At 34.4% G+C, this 17940-nt stretch overlaps 1 protein-coding gene across 3 annotated transcripts in view; it reads left to right on the top strand.

The window, feature by feature from the left end:
* Nucleotides 1-17940, top strand: part of CSMD3 (CUB and Sushi multiple domains 3) — a 1388861-nt gene that overhangs the window by 1167707 nt on the left and 203214 nt on the right. For 2 of the 3 annotated variants that reach the window (XM_003408442.3, XM_003408441.3), the window contains 3 exons: nucleotides 14368-14481; nucleotides 14987-15082; nucleotides 16695-16898. In XM_003408442.3, the coding sequence (XP_003408490.2) occupies nucleotides 14368-14481; nucleotides 14987-15082; nucleotides 16695-16898 (414 nt within the window). The remainder of the gene's footprint in view (nucleotides 1-14367; nucleotides 14482-14986; nucleotides 15083-16694; nucleotides 16899-17940) is intronic. The other variant, XM_064268007.1, reaches the window with a different exon arrangement.

Here is a 17940-nt window from a genome sequence, read left to right as displayed (position 1 = left end):
CCATATGAAATTGGTGATTTGTTTCTCTATCACCTTAAAAAATAACATTGGAATTTGGATCGGAAGTGCGTTATATGTATACATGGCTTTTGGTAGAATAGACATTTTTACTATGCTAAGTCTTCCTATCCATGAGCAAGGTATGTTTTTCCACTTAAGTATGTCCTTTTGAATTTCTTGTAGTAGAGCTTTGTAGTTTTCTTTGTATAGGTCTTTTACATCCTTGGTAAGATTTATTCCTAAGTATTTTATCTTCTTGGGGGCTACTATGATTGGTATTGATTTAGTTATTTCCTCTTCAATGTTCTTTTTGTTGATGTAGAGGAATCCAAGTGATTTTTGTATGTTTATCTTATAACCTGAGACTCTGCCAAACTCTTCTATTAGTTTCAGTAGTTTTCTGGAGGATTCCTTAGGGTTTTCTGTGTATAAGTTCATGTCATCTGCAAATAGAGATAATTTTACTTCCTCCTTGCCAATCCGGATGCCTTTTATTTCTTTGTCTAGCCTAATTGCCCTGGCTAGGACTTCTAGCATGATGTTGAATAAGAGCGGTGATAAAGGGCATCCTTGTCTGGTTCCCGTTCTCAAGGGAAATGCTTTCAGGCTCTCTCCATTTAGAGTGATATTGGCTGTTGGCTTTGCATAGATGCCCTTTATTATGTTGAGGAATTTTCCTTCAATTCCTATTTTGGTAAGAGTTTTTATCATAAATGGGTGTTGGACTTAGTCAAATGCCTTTTCTGCAACAATTGATAAGATCATGTGGTTTTTGTCTTTTGTTTTATTTATGTGATGGATTACATTAATGGTTTTTCTGATATTAAACCAGCCTTGCATACCTGGTATAAATCCCACTTGATCGTGGTGAATTATTTTTTTGATATGTTGTTGAATTCTATTGGCTAGAATTTTGTTGAGGATTTTTGCATCTATGTTCATGAGGGATATAGGTCTGTTATTTTCTTTTTTTGTAATGTCTTTACCTGATTTTGGTATCAGGGAGATGGTGGCTTCATAGAATGAGTTGGGTAGCATTCCGTCATTTTCTATGCTTTGAAATACCTTCAGTAGTAGTGGTGTTAAATCTTCTCTGAAGGTTTGGTAGAACTCTGCAGTGAAGCCGTCCGGGCCAGGGCTTTTTTGTGTTGGGAGTTTTTTGATTACCGTTTCAATCTCTTTTTTTGTTATGAGTATATTTAGTTGTTCTACTTCTGAATGTGTTAGTTTAGGTAGGTAGTATTCTTCTAGGAATTCATCCATTTCTTCTAGGTTTGCAAATTTGTTACAGTACAATTTTTCATAATAATCTGATATGATTCTTTTGATTTCAGTTGGGTCTGTTGTGATGTGGTCCTTCTCGTTTCTTATTCGGGTTATTTGTTTCCTTTCCTGTATTTCTTTAGTCAGTCTAGCCAATGGTTTATCAACTTTGTTAATTTTTTCAAAGAACCAGCTTTTGGCTTTGTTAATTCTTTCAACTGTTTTTCTGTTCTCTAATTCATTTAGTTCAGCTCTAATTTTTATTATTTGTTTTCCTCTGGTGCCTGATGGATTCTTTTGTTGCTCACTTTCTATTTGTTCAAGTTGTAGGGACAGTTCTCTGATTTTGGCTCTTTCTTCTTTTTGTATGTGTGCATTTATCGATATAAATTGGCCTCTGAGCACTGCTTTTGCTGTGTCCCAGAGGTTTTGATAGGAAGTATTGTCATTCTCGTTGCATTCTATGAATTTCCTTATTCCTTCCTTGATGTCTTCTATAACCCAGTCTTTTTTCAGGAGGGTATTGTTCAGTTTCCAAGTATTTAATTTCTTTTCCCTAGTTTTTCTGTTATTGATTTCTAGTTTTATTGCCCTGTGGTCTGAGAAGATGCTTTGTAATATTTCGATGTTTTGGACTCTGCGAAGGTTTGTTTTATGACCTAATATGTGGTCTATTCTAGAGAATGTTCCATGTGCGCTAGAAAAAAGTATACTTTGCCGCAGTTGGGGGGAGAGTTCTGTATAAGTCAATGAGGTCAAGTTGGTTGATTGTTGTAAGTAGGTCTTCCGTGTCTCTATTGAGCTTCTTACTGGATGTGCTGTCCTTCTCCGAAAGTGGTGTGTTGAAGTCTCCTACTATAATTGTGGAGGTGTCTATCTCACTTTTCAATTCTGTTAAAATTTGATTTATGTATCTTGCAGCCCTGTCATTGGGTGCATAAATATTTAATGTGGTTATGTCTCCCTTTTATCATTATGTAGTGTCCTTCTTTATCCTTTGTGATGGATTTAAGTCTAAAGTCTATTTTGTCAGAAATTAATATTGCTACTCCTCTTCTTTTTTGCTTATTGTGTGCTTGATATATTTTTTCCATCCTTTGAGTTTTAGTTTGTCTGTGTCTCTAAGTCTAAGGTGTGTCTCTTGTAGGCAGCATATAGACGGATTGTGTTTCTTTATCCAGTCCGAGACTCTCTGTCTCTTTATTGGTGCATTTAGTCTATTTACATTCAGCGTACTTATAGATAAATAAGTGTTTAGTGTTGTCATTTTGATGCCTTTTTATGTGTGTTGTTGGCAATTTCATTTTTCCTCATGCTTTTTTGTGCTGAGACGTTTTTCTTAGTAAATTGTGAGATCCTCATTTTTGTAGCGTTTGACTTTATGTTTGTTGAGTCGTTACGTTTTTCTTGGCTTTTATCTTGAGTTATGGAGTTGTTATACCTCTTTTTGGTTACCTTATTATTTACCCCTATTTTTCTAAGTAAAAACCTAACTTGTATTTTTCTATATCGCCTTGTATCACTCTCCATCTGGCAGTTCAATGCCTCCTGTATTTAGTCCCTCTTTTTGATTATTGTGATCTTTTACATATTGACTTCCGTGATTCCCTGTTATGAGTATTTTTTTTTTTTCAATTAATCTTAATTTGTTTTTGTGATTTCCCTATTTGACTTGATATCAGGATGTTCTGTTTTGTGACCTTGTGTTTTGCTGGTATCTGATGTTATTGGTTTTCTGACCAAAAAAATATCCTTTAGTATTTCTTGTAGCTTTGGTTTGGTTTTTGCAAATTCTCTAAACTTGTGTTTATCTGTAAATATCTTAATTTCGCCTTCATATTTCAGAGAGAGTTTTGCTGGATATATGATCCTTGGCTGGCAGTTTTTCTCCTTCAGTGTTCTGTATATGTCGTCCCATTCCCTTCTTGCCTGCATGGTTTCTTCTGAGTAGTCTGAACTTATTCTTATTGATTCTCTCTTGAAGGAAACCTTTCTTTTCTCCCTGGTTGCTTTTAAAATTTTCTCTTTATCTTTGGTTTTGGCAAGTTTGATGATAATATGTCTTGGTGTTTTTCTTTTTGGATCAATCTTAAATGGGGTTCGATGAGCATCTTGGATAGATATCCTTTTATCTTTCATGATGTCAGAGAAGTTTTGTGTCAGGAGTTCTTCAACTATTTTCTCTGTGTTTTCTGTCCTCCCTCCCTGTTCTGGGACTCCAATCACCCGCAAGTTATCCTTCTTGATAGAGTCCCACATGATTCTTAGGGTTTCTTCATTTTTTTTTAATTCTTTTATCTGATTTTTTTTCAGCTATGTTGGTGTTAATTCCCTGGTCCTCCAGATGTCCCAGTCTGCATTCTAATTGCTCGAGTCTGCTCCTCTGACTTTCTATTGCATTGTCTAATTCTGTAATTTTATTGTTAATCTTTTGGATTTCTACGTGCTGTCTCTCTATGGATTCTTGCAACTTATTAATTTTTCCACTATGTTCTTGAGTAATCTTTTTGAGTTCTTCAACAGTTTTATCAGTGTGTTCCTTGGCTTTTTCTGCAGTTTGCCTTATTTCGTTTCTGATATCTTGAAGCCTTCTGTAAATTAGTTTTTTATATTCTGTATCTGATAATTCCAGGATTGTATCTTCATTTGGGAAAGATTTTGATTCTTTTGTTTGAGGGGTTGTAGAAGCTGTCATGGTCTGCTTCTTTATGTGGTTTGATATGGACTGCTGTCTCCGAGCCATCACTAGGAAACTAGTTTTTCCAGAAAATCAGCTGACTGGGACGCTGGCTCCAGGCTCCGAAAACAATCGCTGCTTACCCGTATTTGTTTGTTTTCCGTCTCTAAATCTGTGTTTGTTGTTCAGGGTTCGTAGATTGTTATGTACGTGATCGATTCACTTGTTTTTCTGAGTCTTTGTTGCGAGAGGGATCCGAGGTAGCGTCTACCTAGTGCACCGTCTTGGTCCCGCCTCCCCAATGACATTTTTTAATGTGATGGAGAAACAAATCACCAACTTCATATGGAAGGGAAAGAAGCCCCGGATAAGTAAAGCATTACGGAAAAAGAAGAAGAAAGTGGGAGACCTCACTCTACCTGATTGTAGAACCTATTATACAGCCATAGTAGTCAAAACAGTCTGGTACTGGTACAACAACAGGCACACAGACCAATGGAACAGAATCGAGAACTCGGATGTAAATCCATCCACATATGAGCAGCTGATATTTGACAAAGGTCCAGTGTCAGTTAAATGGGGAAAACATAGTCTTTTTAACAAATGGTGCTGGCATAACTGGATATCCATTTGTAAAAAAATGAAACAGGACCCATACCTCACACCATGCACAAAAACTAACTTCAAGTGTATCAAAGACATAAACATAAAGACTAAAACGATAAAGATCATGGAAGAAAAATTAGGGACAATGTTAGGAGCCCTTATACAAGGCATAAACAGAATACAAAACATTACTAAAAATGACGAAGAGAAACCAGATAACTGGAAGCTCCTAAAAATGAAACACCTATGCTCATCTAAAGAATTCACCAAAAGAGTAAAAAGACCACCTACAGATTGGGAAAAAATTTTCAGCTATGACATCTCTGACCAGTGCCTGATCTCTAAAATCTATATGATTCTGTTAAAACTCAACCACAAAAAAGACAAACAACCCAATCAAAAAGTGGGCAAAGAATATGAACACGCACTTCACTAAAGAAGATATTCAGGCAGCTAACAGATACATGAGAAAATGCTCTCAATCATTAGCCATTAGAGAAATGCAAATTAAAACTACGGTGAGATTCCATCTCACTCGAACAATGCTCGCATTAATCCAAAAAACACAAAACAATAAATGTTGGAGAGGCTGCGGAGAGATTGGAACTCTTATACACTGCTGGTGGGAATGTAAAGTGATACAACCACTTTGGAAGTCTATCTGGTGTTTTCTTAAAAAGCTAGAAATAGAATTACCATACAACCCAGAATTCCCACTCCTCATAATATACCCTAGAGAAATAAGAGCCTTTACACGAACAGATATATGCACACCCATTTTTATTGCAGCACTGTTTACAATAGCAAAAAGCTGGAAGCAACTAAGGTGTCCATCAATAGATGAATGGTTAAATAAATTATGGTATGTTCACACAATGGAATAAAATAAATAAAAAGAACAGTGACGAATCTGTGAAACGTTTCATAACATGGAGGAACCTGGAAGGCATTATGCTGAGTGAAATTAGTCAGAGGCAAAAGGACAAATATTGTATAAGACCACTATTTTAAGATATTGAGAAATAGTACAAAGAGAAGAACACATTCTTTTGTGGTTACCAGAGGGGAGTAGGGAGGGAGGGTGGGAGATGGTTATTTACTGATTAGATAGTAGATAAGAACTACTTTAGGTGAAGGGAAGGACAATACTCAATACACGGAATGTCAGCTCAACTGGACTGGACCAAAAGCAAAGAAGGTTCCGGGATAAACTGAATGCTTCGAAGGTCAGCGGAGCAAGGGCGGGGGTGGGGAACTATGGCTTTAGGGGACTTCTAAGTCAATTGGCAAAATAAATTCTATTAAAGAAAACGTTCTGCATCCAACTTTGAAGTGTGGCATCCGGGGTCTTAAAAGCTAACAAGCGGCCATCTGAGATGCATCAATTGGTCTCAACCCACCTGGATCAAAGGAGAATGAAGAACACCAAGGTCACATGATAACTATGAGCCCAAGAGACAGAAAGGGCCACATGAACCAGAGACTTACATCATCCTGAGACCAGAAGAACTAGATGGTGCCTGGCCACAACCGGTGACTGCCCTGACAGGGAGCACAACAGAGAACCCCTGAGGGAGCGGGAGAGAAGTGGGATGCATACCCCAAATTCTCATAAAAAGACCAGACTTAATGGTCTGAGTGAGACTAGAGGAATCCAGCATTCATGGTCCCCAAACCTTCTGTTGGCCCAGGACAGGAACCATTCCCGAAGACAACTCATCAGACATGGAAGGGACTGGACAATGGGTTGGAGAGAGATGCTGATGAAGAGTGAGCTACTTGTATCAGGTGGACACTTGAGTCTGTGTTGGCATCTCCTGTCTGGAGGGGAGATGGGAGGGTAGAGAGGGTTAGAAACTGGCAAAAAGGTCACAAAAGGAGAGACTAGAAGGAGGGAGCAGGCTGACTCATTAGGGGGAGAGTAAATGGGAGTATGTAAAAAAAAAAAACCCATTGCCGTCGAGTTGATTCCAACTCATATGTAGTAAGGTGTGTATAAGTGTTTATGTGACAGACTGACTTGATTTGTAAACTTTCACTTAAAACACAATAAAAATTATTTTAAAAAGAAAAAAAATCCATTTCTGTCAATTCCGACTGGTAGCAACCCTATAGGACAAAGTAGAACTGCCCTGTAGGGTTTCCAGTGCTGGTGGATTTGGACTGCCAACGTTTTGGTTAGCAGCTAAACTCTTAACCACTGTGCCACCAGGGCTCTGGTTAGGTCAAATGAAGTGTAAAATGTACAAACAAAAACAAAGCTTTCTTGGAGAAAATCAGGGAAGTAGGAACAAGAAATGGTTATTTGATGATGAAGAAACTATTGTTAATTTTGTTAGATGTGGTAATTTCGTTGTGGTTTTTTGTTTGTTTTTAATGTCCTAGTGTGTCAGAGATAAAAACTGAGGCATTTATGGAAAAAAGGATAGGATTTTGGGAGCTGCTTAAAGTACTCCCAATTGCAGGAGGGATGCAGTGAAAATGTGAGGGGACAAATAAAACAAGATTGGCAAAATGTTATTAGTATTGAAACTGGTTAATGCGTTCTTGGGCATTTGTTTTACTCCTCTCTCTACTTCATTTGTGTTTGAAAATTTTCATTAAAAAAAAAAAAATCCTATTAAGTTATATTCTAGTCCATGTGAGAATATTTTCTGGACCTGAATCTGCCTGGTCTAGTTGGGATTTGCCATGCTCTTCCAAATGTGTAGGAAAACCTTAGGGATGATTAGGAAAAACAAAACAAAACATTTATCTAAATTGAAATTAAGAATGAAAGTGTTAATAAAATATTCTAATGCTTAAAGCTTTTTATTTTGCTTTCTTGTTTTAATTCTTTTGAACATGCAATGCAATTGCTTATTGTGACTTTGCTGATTTCATTGCTTTTTTAAACACCAAATTAATCCTCGGCTGTTAGGAAATGTTACAACAGCCAAATTGCAGATAACCTGCTGGCTTGCAATTGAATAGATATTTGCTCCAGGAATAATGAAAGAAAATTGAACTGTATTTGCTATAAGGGGGTTTTCTGGTATGTGTATATGTTTAAAATACGTCAAAATAGGCAGTTTTGAAATGTTGGCAGTAGGCAAATGGTTGCAATACAGGCAGAAAGCCAGCTTTAGAGATGCCTGAAACTAGATATTATGGTTCAGTCTGTAAACCTAGTTTCTTGACTGACAGAGGCATCACACAAGGAATTGGTAACAGGAAAACAAATTAGACACTCATTTAATGTTAGAGGTTCAAGGCGATCTAGATTCCTGGAGCTACCAAGTTACTGGATAGTCAAATACCACAGTCACAACCATAGCGTTTATTTGTTTGTTTTTGTTTTTGTTGTTAATATGTTTCCTAGTTATTACAAAATAGCAATACATATTAAGATTTTGGTGTGTTTCCCCTCAAAACCAGAATGATGTCATTATACTGTGTAAGTGCCGTACTAGCCTTTCTACATTATTTTCTCTTGGTTGGGTCTGGCCCGAGCATCTAGGGTGGGACCAGATATCTAGTTGAAGATTTTAGTAAGTCCCTGGATAGCTAGTATACGATACACATTACTCACCTTCACTAAAATGCTATATTAGTATAATTCACTTGTTGTGGGTTAACAGTTTTCTATGAAAAGCAACTCGTAATCATCTTTAAATAGGGAAACCTTTAAAATCATGGTACCCAAGCAGCAAAATGATACCAAAATGTAACCTTGGAGCTACTTACACAATAGTTGTTTCAGAGCATACAGAGAGTAAAGAGTTCTTTATATGTTACTGATTTATAAGGGAGGCCTTGTTACGTGCATGAAAATTTCTAGGATAGTGCCTTGAAATATTGATGCAACACAGATATGAAGTGAAATTCATATAAAGTTAGCCAGACTTTTTAATAGTTTACATCACCAATAGCTATGTTTTATGCTTTACACATAATCAAATGCAGTTTCAAATACATCTTTGATTTGAACCTTCTTTATTTTTGTTGTGTTAACATTGCGGGTGCACATGCGTGTTTTCATCTGTGCTGTGTTGATGAATAAAATGCAAGCTGAGCAAAACGGGGGCAGGTGTGGCTTCTTACAAAATTTTTAGCAGAGCAACAAACCAGCTGAGTGCCTAATATAGTCATCAAAATAAACCCCAGAATACCTAAGAATATGTGGATTTTACAAATGGAGTAGCAGGCCTTTGAGATTTCAGCTGAGATCTAATAATAATTTAAAATATTTTTCTATTCCTTTCTCTCTGTCTAGACTCCCTTCTGTGTGAAAATATTCCTTTTGTGATGTAGTTTCAATGTTTTTGCAAACAAGGGTCTTGAGATAAAGGCAACAAACAAAAACAAATGTAGAATGCCCTTCTTGCTCCACTTTTCTTAGCCCATAAACAAAGCTGATTATTACATTTTCCTCTTCTAACCAAGAGGACAAAAATAAAATCAAGTAATCAGAGACGTGCACAGCCATTTTGAAGTGGTAACACAGCTAGAATACTCTTCTAACTCAACCAGTGTTATCATTTGTTCTAAATATGCATGTATGGGAAACAGAAAGTGAGAAGAAATGCACTGGTTAACATCACGACCCATTAATTGTTTCCCACTTGTAAATTTTCAGATTGAATTAGTAACATGTATTTTTTTTTTTTTTTTAATTTCCAAAGATGAGTTATTAGTAATAGTAAGCACTATTTATTACTACGTTTCAGGTAATTTTCAAAGTATTTTACAATATCAATTTATGGAATAGTCATATGAAACCTACGAGGTTAAGTACTTTTATTATCCCCATTTTACAGATGAGAAGATTAAGGCACAGAAAGGTAAAGTAACTTATCCATGTGATAGATCCTGGATTCAATCCTAGGGAGTCTGACTCCAAAATCTGAATCCTTAACCTTTATTAGGCAGTTTTATGAAATGTCTTAGTATTATTTATAACACAAGCCCTTAGATGGGTCGTTTGAAAACATGAGTCCTTGCTTCATCTAAACATGCTATGCTGCAAATGCTAACAATCTTTAAATGGCTTCATTCATGGTGTTATATTGCAGAGAAACCTTGTCCTTTTGTTACCTTTGCACCATAATCAATTTGGCACCACCCATCAGATTACTAATCCCTGGTGGCACAAATCGTTAAGTTCTCGGCTGCTAACTGAAACATTGGCAGTTGGAATCCACCCAGGGGCGCCTTGGGAGAAGGGCCAATGCTCCTATTCTGAGAGATCAAAGCCATTGACAACCCTATGAAGCACATTTCTACTCTGAAACACATGGGGTAGCAACCAGTTGGTATTTTCGTTGTTGTTGTTTTATCTGACTCCTGAAACGAGAACTATCACTAACCTGAGAGACCTATTCCTCTTCCTGTACCCACCAAGTGTAAACCCCTTGACATCAAAGCAAGTTTGAATCTGACGTGAATTCATCATGACCTCTTAGACATTTTAACTTGAACTATTCACTAGCTTCCAGAGGAATGTTTAGATCAGTTGCTTTGGCCAAGGCCCAGCCTGATTCTGAGTCTTTCTCTTCTCACACTAGCTTGCCATTGAGATTCTTTTACAATTATTTCCTTCTGAGAGAAAATGACAAAACAAAATTGAAACTCTATTTATTTGCATAAATTTAATTTTCATTTTTAATCCAATAACTCCAACCCAGATCACTGAATATCTGTAATCATGTCCATGTTTGTTTTATTATCCTCATTTAAAGTTAATTAATTGCTAAAACAGTTGAGCCTGTGTAGAATGTACTAGCTAGTTATTTCAATGGCACAAGGATTAAATGTGACTTCCAAAAGTTCCTGATTTGCTTAAGTGGCAGTGGACGATTTTAGCAATATTCCAGAGTAGAATTTAGTGGAAAAGGGAGTTTTAACTTCATTGTTCTACTTATTCATATTCTAAGCAAATGCACACTCTTTTGGACACTATCAAAACTTTGAGTATGTTCTGTCACACTCCAGACACCCATCCTACTTTTTCCACAATGATGTTTTCAGGGTGACTGCTTGTCTATACTAAGCTTTCTAACAGTTTAGCTAAGCTAACACTCAGGGCTTTCTTTTACATCATTGCAGGGAGTCTCTCATCATTTATTGATTTATATTTGGGATGGCTTAATTGAGCAAATGGACTAAGACAGAGAAGTTGAGTGAATGTGACTAAAGGAGAAAGAATTTGATAGTGTCTGGTGTGTTGTTGTTTACTGTCAACTCATAGCAACCCTATAGGTCAGAGTAGAACTGCCCCTTAGGGCAGTGGGTTTGGTTTTATTTATTTAAATCATTATGGGAGCAGATCACCAGGTCTTTTTTCGTGTGGAGCTGCTGGTGGGTTCAAACTGCATTTTTTTTGGTTAGCAGCTGAGAGTTTAAGTGTTGTGCCACCAGAACTGGTAGTTTGATGTATAATAAGAAACAAATGCTTATTGGAACTTGGCTATATGAAAAATTATATCAGGCAAACCTCCATAAATGGACATAAAATAACTCTGTCTTGGTTGGATTTGAAACTGTGTAAAATAGATATCAAACAGACATTGCTTTATCTGCAAAGAAGAGGCGATAGATACAATGCCTTATCACAGTCTGAGTTTGTTCATGGGGTTGCAAAATTAGGACCAAATTTTATAATTGGGATAAAGATCCTACCAATATGATCTAAATAAGAGGAACACAGGTAATTTAAGTTATAAACATATAATTTTTTTTAAAAAAAGTGTACTGGGTTTTCCCTCAAATGTTGCCCATTAGACATTGTTGGAGGACTTGCTTTAAAAAATGGATTTAAATGATTAGCATAGCAACTCTTTGCACATAAAGATATATTCAAAGTGCACTATTTTTGGCTTTTAATTAATTTGATTAACCCACCCAAAGTTGCTCTCAATTCTTTTCATAGGTAAAATGAACGTAAACTGCCACTTGAATGATCACAAATACAATTAATGGGATCTTAGAGCAGAAACCATGTCTGTCTCCATAACCTTTTTAACCCCACCATTTAGCTCAGTGCCTGGTACATTATAGAAGAGAATCAATAGGCATTGGTTGACTTAATAAACTATACTCTAGAATAAAATGTATGGAAAATAAGAGACTCAGAATTAGTTTCAGAGATAATAATATCTAATTTTGACAGACTTATTTTTAGGGATATTTTACATGTTTTCCTTTCCTTCATTTTCAAGCTTGAAGAACCCAGTAACACATGTAACAGGTTATTTTTAACAAATGGATTTTTTTATTTAGAGAAACCTACAAAAGTGTTAAAAACATTATTTTTGACATTATATTTAAAGAAGCAAAAACAAAACAACAAAAATAACAAAAAACTCTTAAAGCATTTCCCTTAAGAAACAGCTTTGTGTTTATAATAAAGCCCTTTTGATATCTACATGCAAATCTCAAAAGAAAAGAAGCTTGGAACGGACATGCAAGGTATCTGCGTATAGAAACCAAGAAAGGGAAAGGAGAGTGCTTGCTAATTACAGAAGGTATCATCAGTCCAGATTTGGGGAGCTATCCTAGAAATAAGAGTGGTTCAGCCATTAGACTGAGGTATGAGCATCTAGGTCAGTGTTAAAAGCTGTTTTTTTTTTTTTTTTTTTTTTAAAAAAAAGAGGTCATAACCATAACTCTCATACAAATATAGAAGAAATATATATTAAATATTGTATTTAACTCACTAATTATTGAGGAAGTCGGTAAGATGTCACAGTGGTTCAAAAGATAATTCAAATAATCGGAGAGAGAGAGAGATGGTAGAGGAATGATCATTACAAAGAGATGTAAAACAGGTCTGTTCGTTGCATTCCACCACAACCCCATAAACTTAAGTGACTGAGAAGAGTGTGTATTTTTGTTGTTTTAGAGGTCGTTTGTGAATGCAGTAGTTTTCTTGGAAATTTGGCATGCTTCCTAATGAATTCTTGAGATATTTAGACAGAAAAAGTTAAAGGAAGTTGAACTATATTTTTTTCTTAATGACGTTCCAGAAAAATATACAGAAAGAATAGTTATCTGTCAAGAGCCTTATTGACCGTGTAATTGATTTAGCAAAATTCCTGCGATCAGATTAACTTTTTTTTTTTGGCTACTTAGTAAGACAAAGGCAAAATGTGCATTGTAATAGAACCTCTTTAAGACATACTTAGCAAATCATCCAAATGCGAACTAAACAAATGTAAAATCCGAAGACAAAAATTTCTTGGTAGGTTTCTAATTTTTTTTTTTTTTTTTTGAAATGGCTTTCGATTTGGATGAAATTCTGGATTTTTTTAAAAAAAAGAAGGTTTGAATTTAGTCAATTATAGACGGCACTGGGTTTGGGTTTTACCGTATGACTCATAAAACCGTTGAAATAATTCACTAGCGTATGTATCTATAGAGTCACTATGAATCAGAATCAACTCAATGGCAATAGGTTTGGTTTTGGTTTTGTCTGGGTTGGTGAAAACAAATTTGTTTTCCTGACTTTTAGGAAACATTTTAAGGAGGTTTAGTATTAATTTCAATTTTCAGAATTTGTTTAAAGCAAAGACTCTGTATCTGATAATGTTTATTTTCTTTTACTTCACTAAGTACTGGACTGAGATCACCAGCTTATTTTAGCTGGCTAAAAAAATTAATGTAGCTTTGTTTGTAGTATTATATGTACACTTACATTCATGCAAAACTCAACATGTTTCTTGTAAGCTAGTTCATCTTCATAGGAACCATAAGATGATTTCCATAAGCTTGATTAAAAGTGTAAAATATGAAGAACTTTTTAAGAAGTATATATTCATGTAATATGTAGTTTAAGTAACGTGATTTTGAATTTATTAAAAGTTACCTAGCTTTCACATTATTAAACTTAAAAAAAAAAATTCATACTCTTTTAAATCTCACAATTTTTCAATTAAATAAAATGTTTTAAGGACAATTTTTATTATCCATTTTTTTTTATAAACAAAATATGAGCTGATTTTTGTTCTGGAACGGGTTCTTTCTTTAGCATTAGAGATGTGTTGAAACATTTGCAGTTTTGCATAGTGTCTAAACATAAATTTAGTATATAATTAAAGGACAAGTACTCAATGAAGTAAAAAAGGCGTTTATAAAGCTCTTTTAGTAAGTACTTCAGGGATATGCTTACCATGAAAAAGTAATATTTTTGAAATATTTTATAATGTCTCAATTGGAGAGAAATCAAATAATATTTTTTGGGGGGCAGAATATTAACCACAAATATTTTGAAACCATTTTTAACTAAAATGTGAATTAAATACTACACCTGAAAAATATGTTGCTGATATTTTCCAATGAAATTATTATCAATAATGGAATAGCATTTTAAAAGCAATAAAACAAAATCCCCTAAATTAAAATTCTATCTCGTCTAAAAGAGGAGAAAAAAAAAATTAGAAAAAGAGAAGAGAGTCACAAAGTTTTCACTTTTCAGAACCAAACTACCAATGAGGGTGGGGGATGGGGAGAAAGTGGCTATGATAAAGCATTAATCACCAAACTTATGACTTCTGATCTAAATGAAAAGCCAAACACATTCAATTTATTTTAAAGAATACTTTTAAAATTTTACAGTTCTTAGGCCAGGGTCATTACTTTTTGACCTGAAATATATGAGTCAGAGATTTCAACCAATTGGCACTTACCTTTTTTTTTAAAGGTAGAAAAAAGGTGACTATTATATTGTAATACTTTGTTCTCTCTCTCCTCCTCTTTCTATTTTTTTTTGTTTTGTTTTGTTTGTTTTCATTTTTTTTGGATGGTTGGTGATTTGTTTGCATCTCCTGGTTCCTGTTGATCAGTGGTGTTTGGCCAGTTTGTATTTTTCCAGACATCACTCCACGATGTCGTTGAGGTGTATGATGGGCCAACTCAGCAATCTTCTCTGTTATCTTCCCTCTCAGGATCCCATTCAGGTATCCTTTCATAGAACTGCCATGCATCAGTTGTTGATTAAAGACTGACTTTGATTGGTGTTTTAGTGAAAGTTGAGATTTATGTCATCCATATTAGAAAAAAAATTAAATTGAAACTAGAATCACTTTTTTTTTTAAAGAATAGAAGCACAATTAACAGTAACTCAAAAGCTTGAGAGAAGTATAAGCAACTATTTTCTACAATTGTAGTCATCAAGTAAATATGATATTTGATCACTTTGTACTGTTTCTGTAGTATAAAATATTTACGGACTCCTTAAATAATGCGGCAATATGGATCAAAATGTAATTCAAGCTTTCTGGTAAAAAGGTTACACTTGAAGTTGAACCCATAGAGAATATATTGCTAGTGGTAGGATATTTTAAAGTAATTTTGATAGAATATAGAGCGATGTTTTCAAATGACAGTGTAAATTAATATAGCTTGTTAGGTTTACTGAATGAAAATTATTTATGATATCTTAGTGTTTGTTTTGTTGAGTAGGAGAATCACTTCCACTGAGTTCAGGTAATCAGATCACAATTCGATTTACTTCAGTTGGACCAATAACAGCTAAGGGATTTCACTTTGTTTATCAAGGTAAGTGACCCTGTAGCCTAGAAACACACGAATGAATGATATTAGTTTCCATGCTATGCCCAGAGGTATTGAACACTGAGATCCTCATAACCACATAGGAGAGATAAAAGTCTTTTATTTTTTAAAGTTTTACTCTGCCTCCTTCCCCTATCACTAGACCTCTGTCCCTTGAGCCAAAGTAAAAAAAAGGCCTCACTGCTTCCATCATCCTCCTCAATGTAAATGTATGATTTCCCTTTATCCAACATACTGTTTTCCAAGCATCTATTTTTTTCTGCCAGTTCTTCACTTTCTATATATTTTCATAATTTTTTCATAGTCTAGCACTTTAAATTAAAAATCTGCAAATCGTGTGTGTTGATACACTTAGGCATGCCAAGGAAATCATTATTCCATTCTAAAGCGATAGTTTCTCACTCTTTCAGGAAAATTCAAAATATCATCCTAGTTATTGAGCATTTCTGTGCAACTGAAAGTCCACTTACAGTTTTTTCTAGCTTTTATAGACAATCTTCCATATTTTCATTCAATAAAGAGCCATTACTTAAAATATTTTGTTTGAATTATGTATGATCATTTAATAATTTTTCTTAAATGTATCTTAAACTTTATTCCTAAGAAATTTGTAAACCTTTATAATTTTAGATTCTTATGAAGCCCTCTTATTCCATTTATCAGTTGGGTATAATATTATACTGTTTCATTTTTAATAATATTTCCTCTGTAAGCAATCTGAGGTATTATAATTTTAAAAAGGCACTATAACAACAACAACAAAAAAAAACTATTTTTACTCAAATCACGTAAGAGAAATGAATCTATTTGGAATTCATCATATCATTTTGAGCTGTTGTCAATCTCTTTTACCCCATATGTATATGTTTTTAAAAGAAAAAACATCCTGTTATCATTCTACTTTACTATACCAAAAAAAAAAAAAAAAAGTCGCAATTGAAGGACAAACCTATAAGGCCTAAAGACAATTTCAAATTTGATATTGTGTAATTATTAAAGTAAAAATGTCTATTGTTGTTAATCTGTCTGATTTATATTCTATTTAGTTACTATCTTTACTAACAACAAACATGCTTTGGAAAACTAAATTTGTGAAAATGCTATTGAATTAATAAAGTGTAGTGTTTACCTCTCAAAATCTGTGTTTTTAAGAAACAGATAATAAAAAAAATGTGATATTACCTCTTGTAACATGACATATTTTTTGAGTTGGGTATTCCAGTTTAAAAAGGAAAAAAAATGTATAGTGCAGCTTTCATCTCATAAATTGAAATATCTAACTCTCAAACTATACTGTTATATTAATTAAAGTTTACTAAAACAAAAAATAGAAAAGAGGTATTTGATGTTGTTTAAAGGATTAAAAATAAAATGTTTTGAAGTGAAGAATACTGACAATGATAGCAGTATTTCTATCCATTTTAAATTGTATTTTATTCTGTACGAAACTTTTAGAACTTCTAGAAAAATATTCAAATCATTAAAACAAGTTCTGATAAAAAGTGAAGGTATCTTTGATCTGTTTAAATATTCACAGTTTGAAATTTGTATTTCTTTACCAAATATGAAATTAAAATCAACAATTATTTGTGTGCAGCTGTTCCAAGAACAAGTTCTACACAATGCAGTTCTGTGCCTGAACCAAGATTCGGAAGAAGAATTGGCAATGAATTTGCAGTTGGTTCATTGGTTCTTTTCGAATGTAACCCAGGCTATATTCTCCATGGATCCATAGCAATTAGATGTGATACAGTGCCCAATTCTTTGGCCCAGTGGAATGATTCCTTACCTACCTGTATTGGTGAGTACATAAATTTGTGTGCTTTGTGATTGTACATACATTAGATCAGAATTACTTATATTGCATCTCTCAGTTCTTCTATTTCATTTGATGCCATTATCTGGTGATGAAAGCAATGTATAAAATCTGTGGAATTACCTGATAATTTATTGTCATGGATTAATGTTGATAAAAATGCATATGCATGTTTCCAATAATGCACAGAATTTGGATTTTACCAGTATGGGACTACTAAGCAATGCCTTGCTTTGAAATAAATACTATTTTTCATTTTTATAAAAGTTTATGCAAAGATTCCTATGCTGCTATATATAGAATTCACATGTTTTAAGAATCACAGAAGCTGATTTTTCTGTTTATATTTTACTTTAAATTTTAAAAAATCTATTAGCAAATAAACTTGTGCTTTTTTACTTTTCCTTATCATTACAGATATATATGAAAAGGTATAAAATAAGGAGTTTTCCTAGTCTTTCATTAATATATAGGTGATAACATTTTGAACATTTTGAATAAGTAGAATGCACAGGTTTAGCCAGGAATCTCATTGTTTCAAACTTTATTTTTGAAATAGTGTATCTAATTTATATGGGTAAATAGACTTTATACTGCCTAAGGCTATGGTCCCTCGTCTTAGGGAATATCTAGCTCAATTGGCATAATATAGTATATAAAGAAAATGTTCTACATTCTACTTTGGTGAGTAGCATCTGAAGTCTTAAAAGCCTGTGAGTGGCCATCTAAGATACTCCACTGGTCTCACTCCTTCAGGAGCAATGGAAAATAAAGAAAATTAAAGACACAAGGGAAAGATTAGTCCAAAAGACTAACAGACCACAACTACCATGACCTCCACCAGACTGAGTCCAGTACAACTAGATGGTGCCCGGCTACCATCACTGACTGCTCAGACAGGGATCACAGTAGAGGGTAATGGACAGAGTTGGAGAAAAATATAGAACAAAATTCTAACTAAAAAAACAAAGGCCAGTCTTACTGGCCTTGCAGACTGGAGAAACCCTGGGAGGGTGACCCCTGAACA

The sequence above is a fragment of the Loxodonta africana genome, chromosome 14, assembly GCF_030014295.1.
Source record: "Loxodonta africana isolate mLoxAfr1 chromosome 14, mLoxAfr1.hap2, whole genome shotgun sequence".
NCBI classification, from domain to species: Eukaryota; Metazoa; Chordata; class Mammalia; order Proboscidea; family Elephantidae; genus Loxodonta; species Loxodonta africana.
Note: the sequence above shows the minus strand (reverse complement) of the source record. Positions and strands in the feature narration are given on the sequence as shown.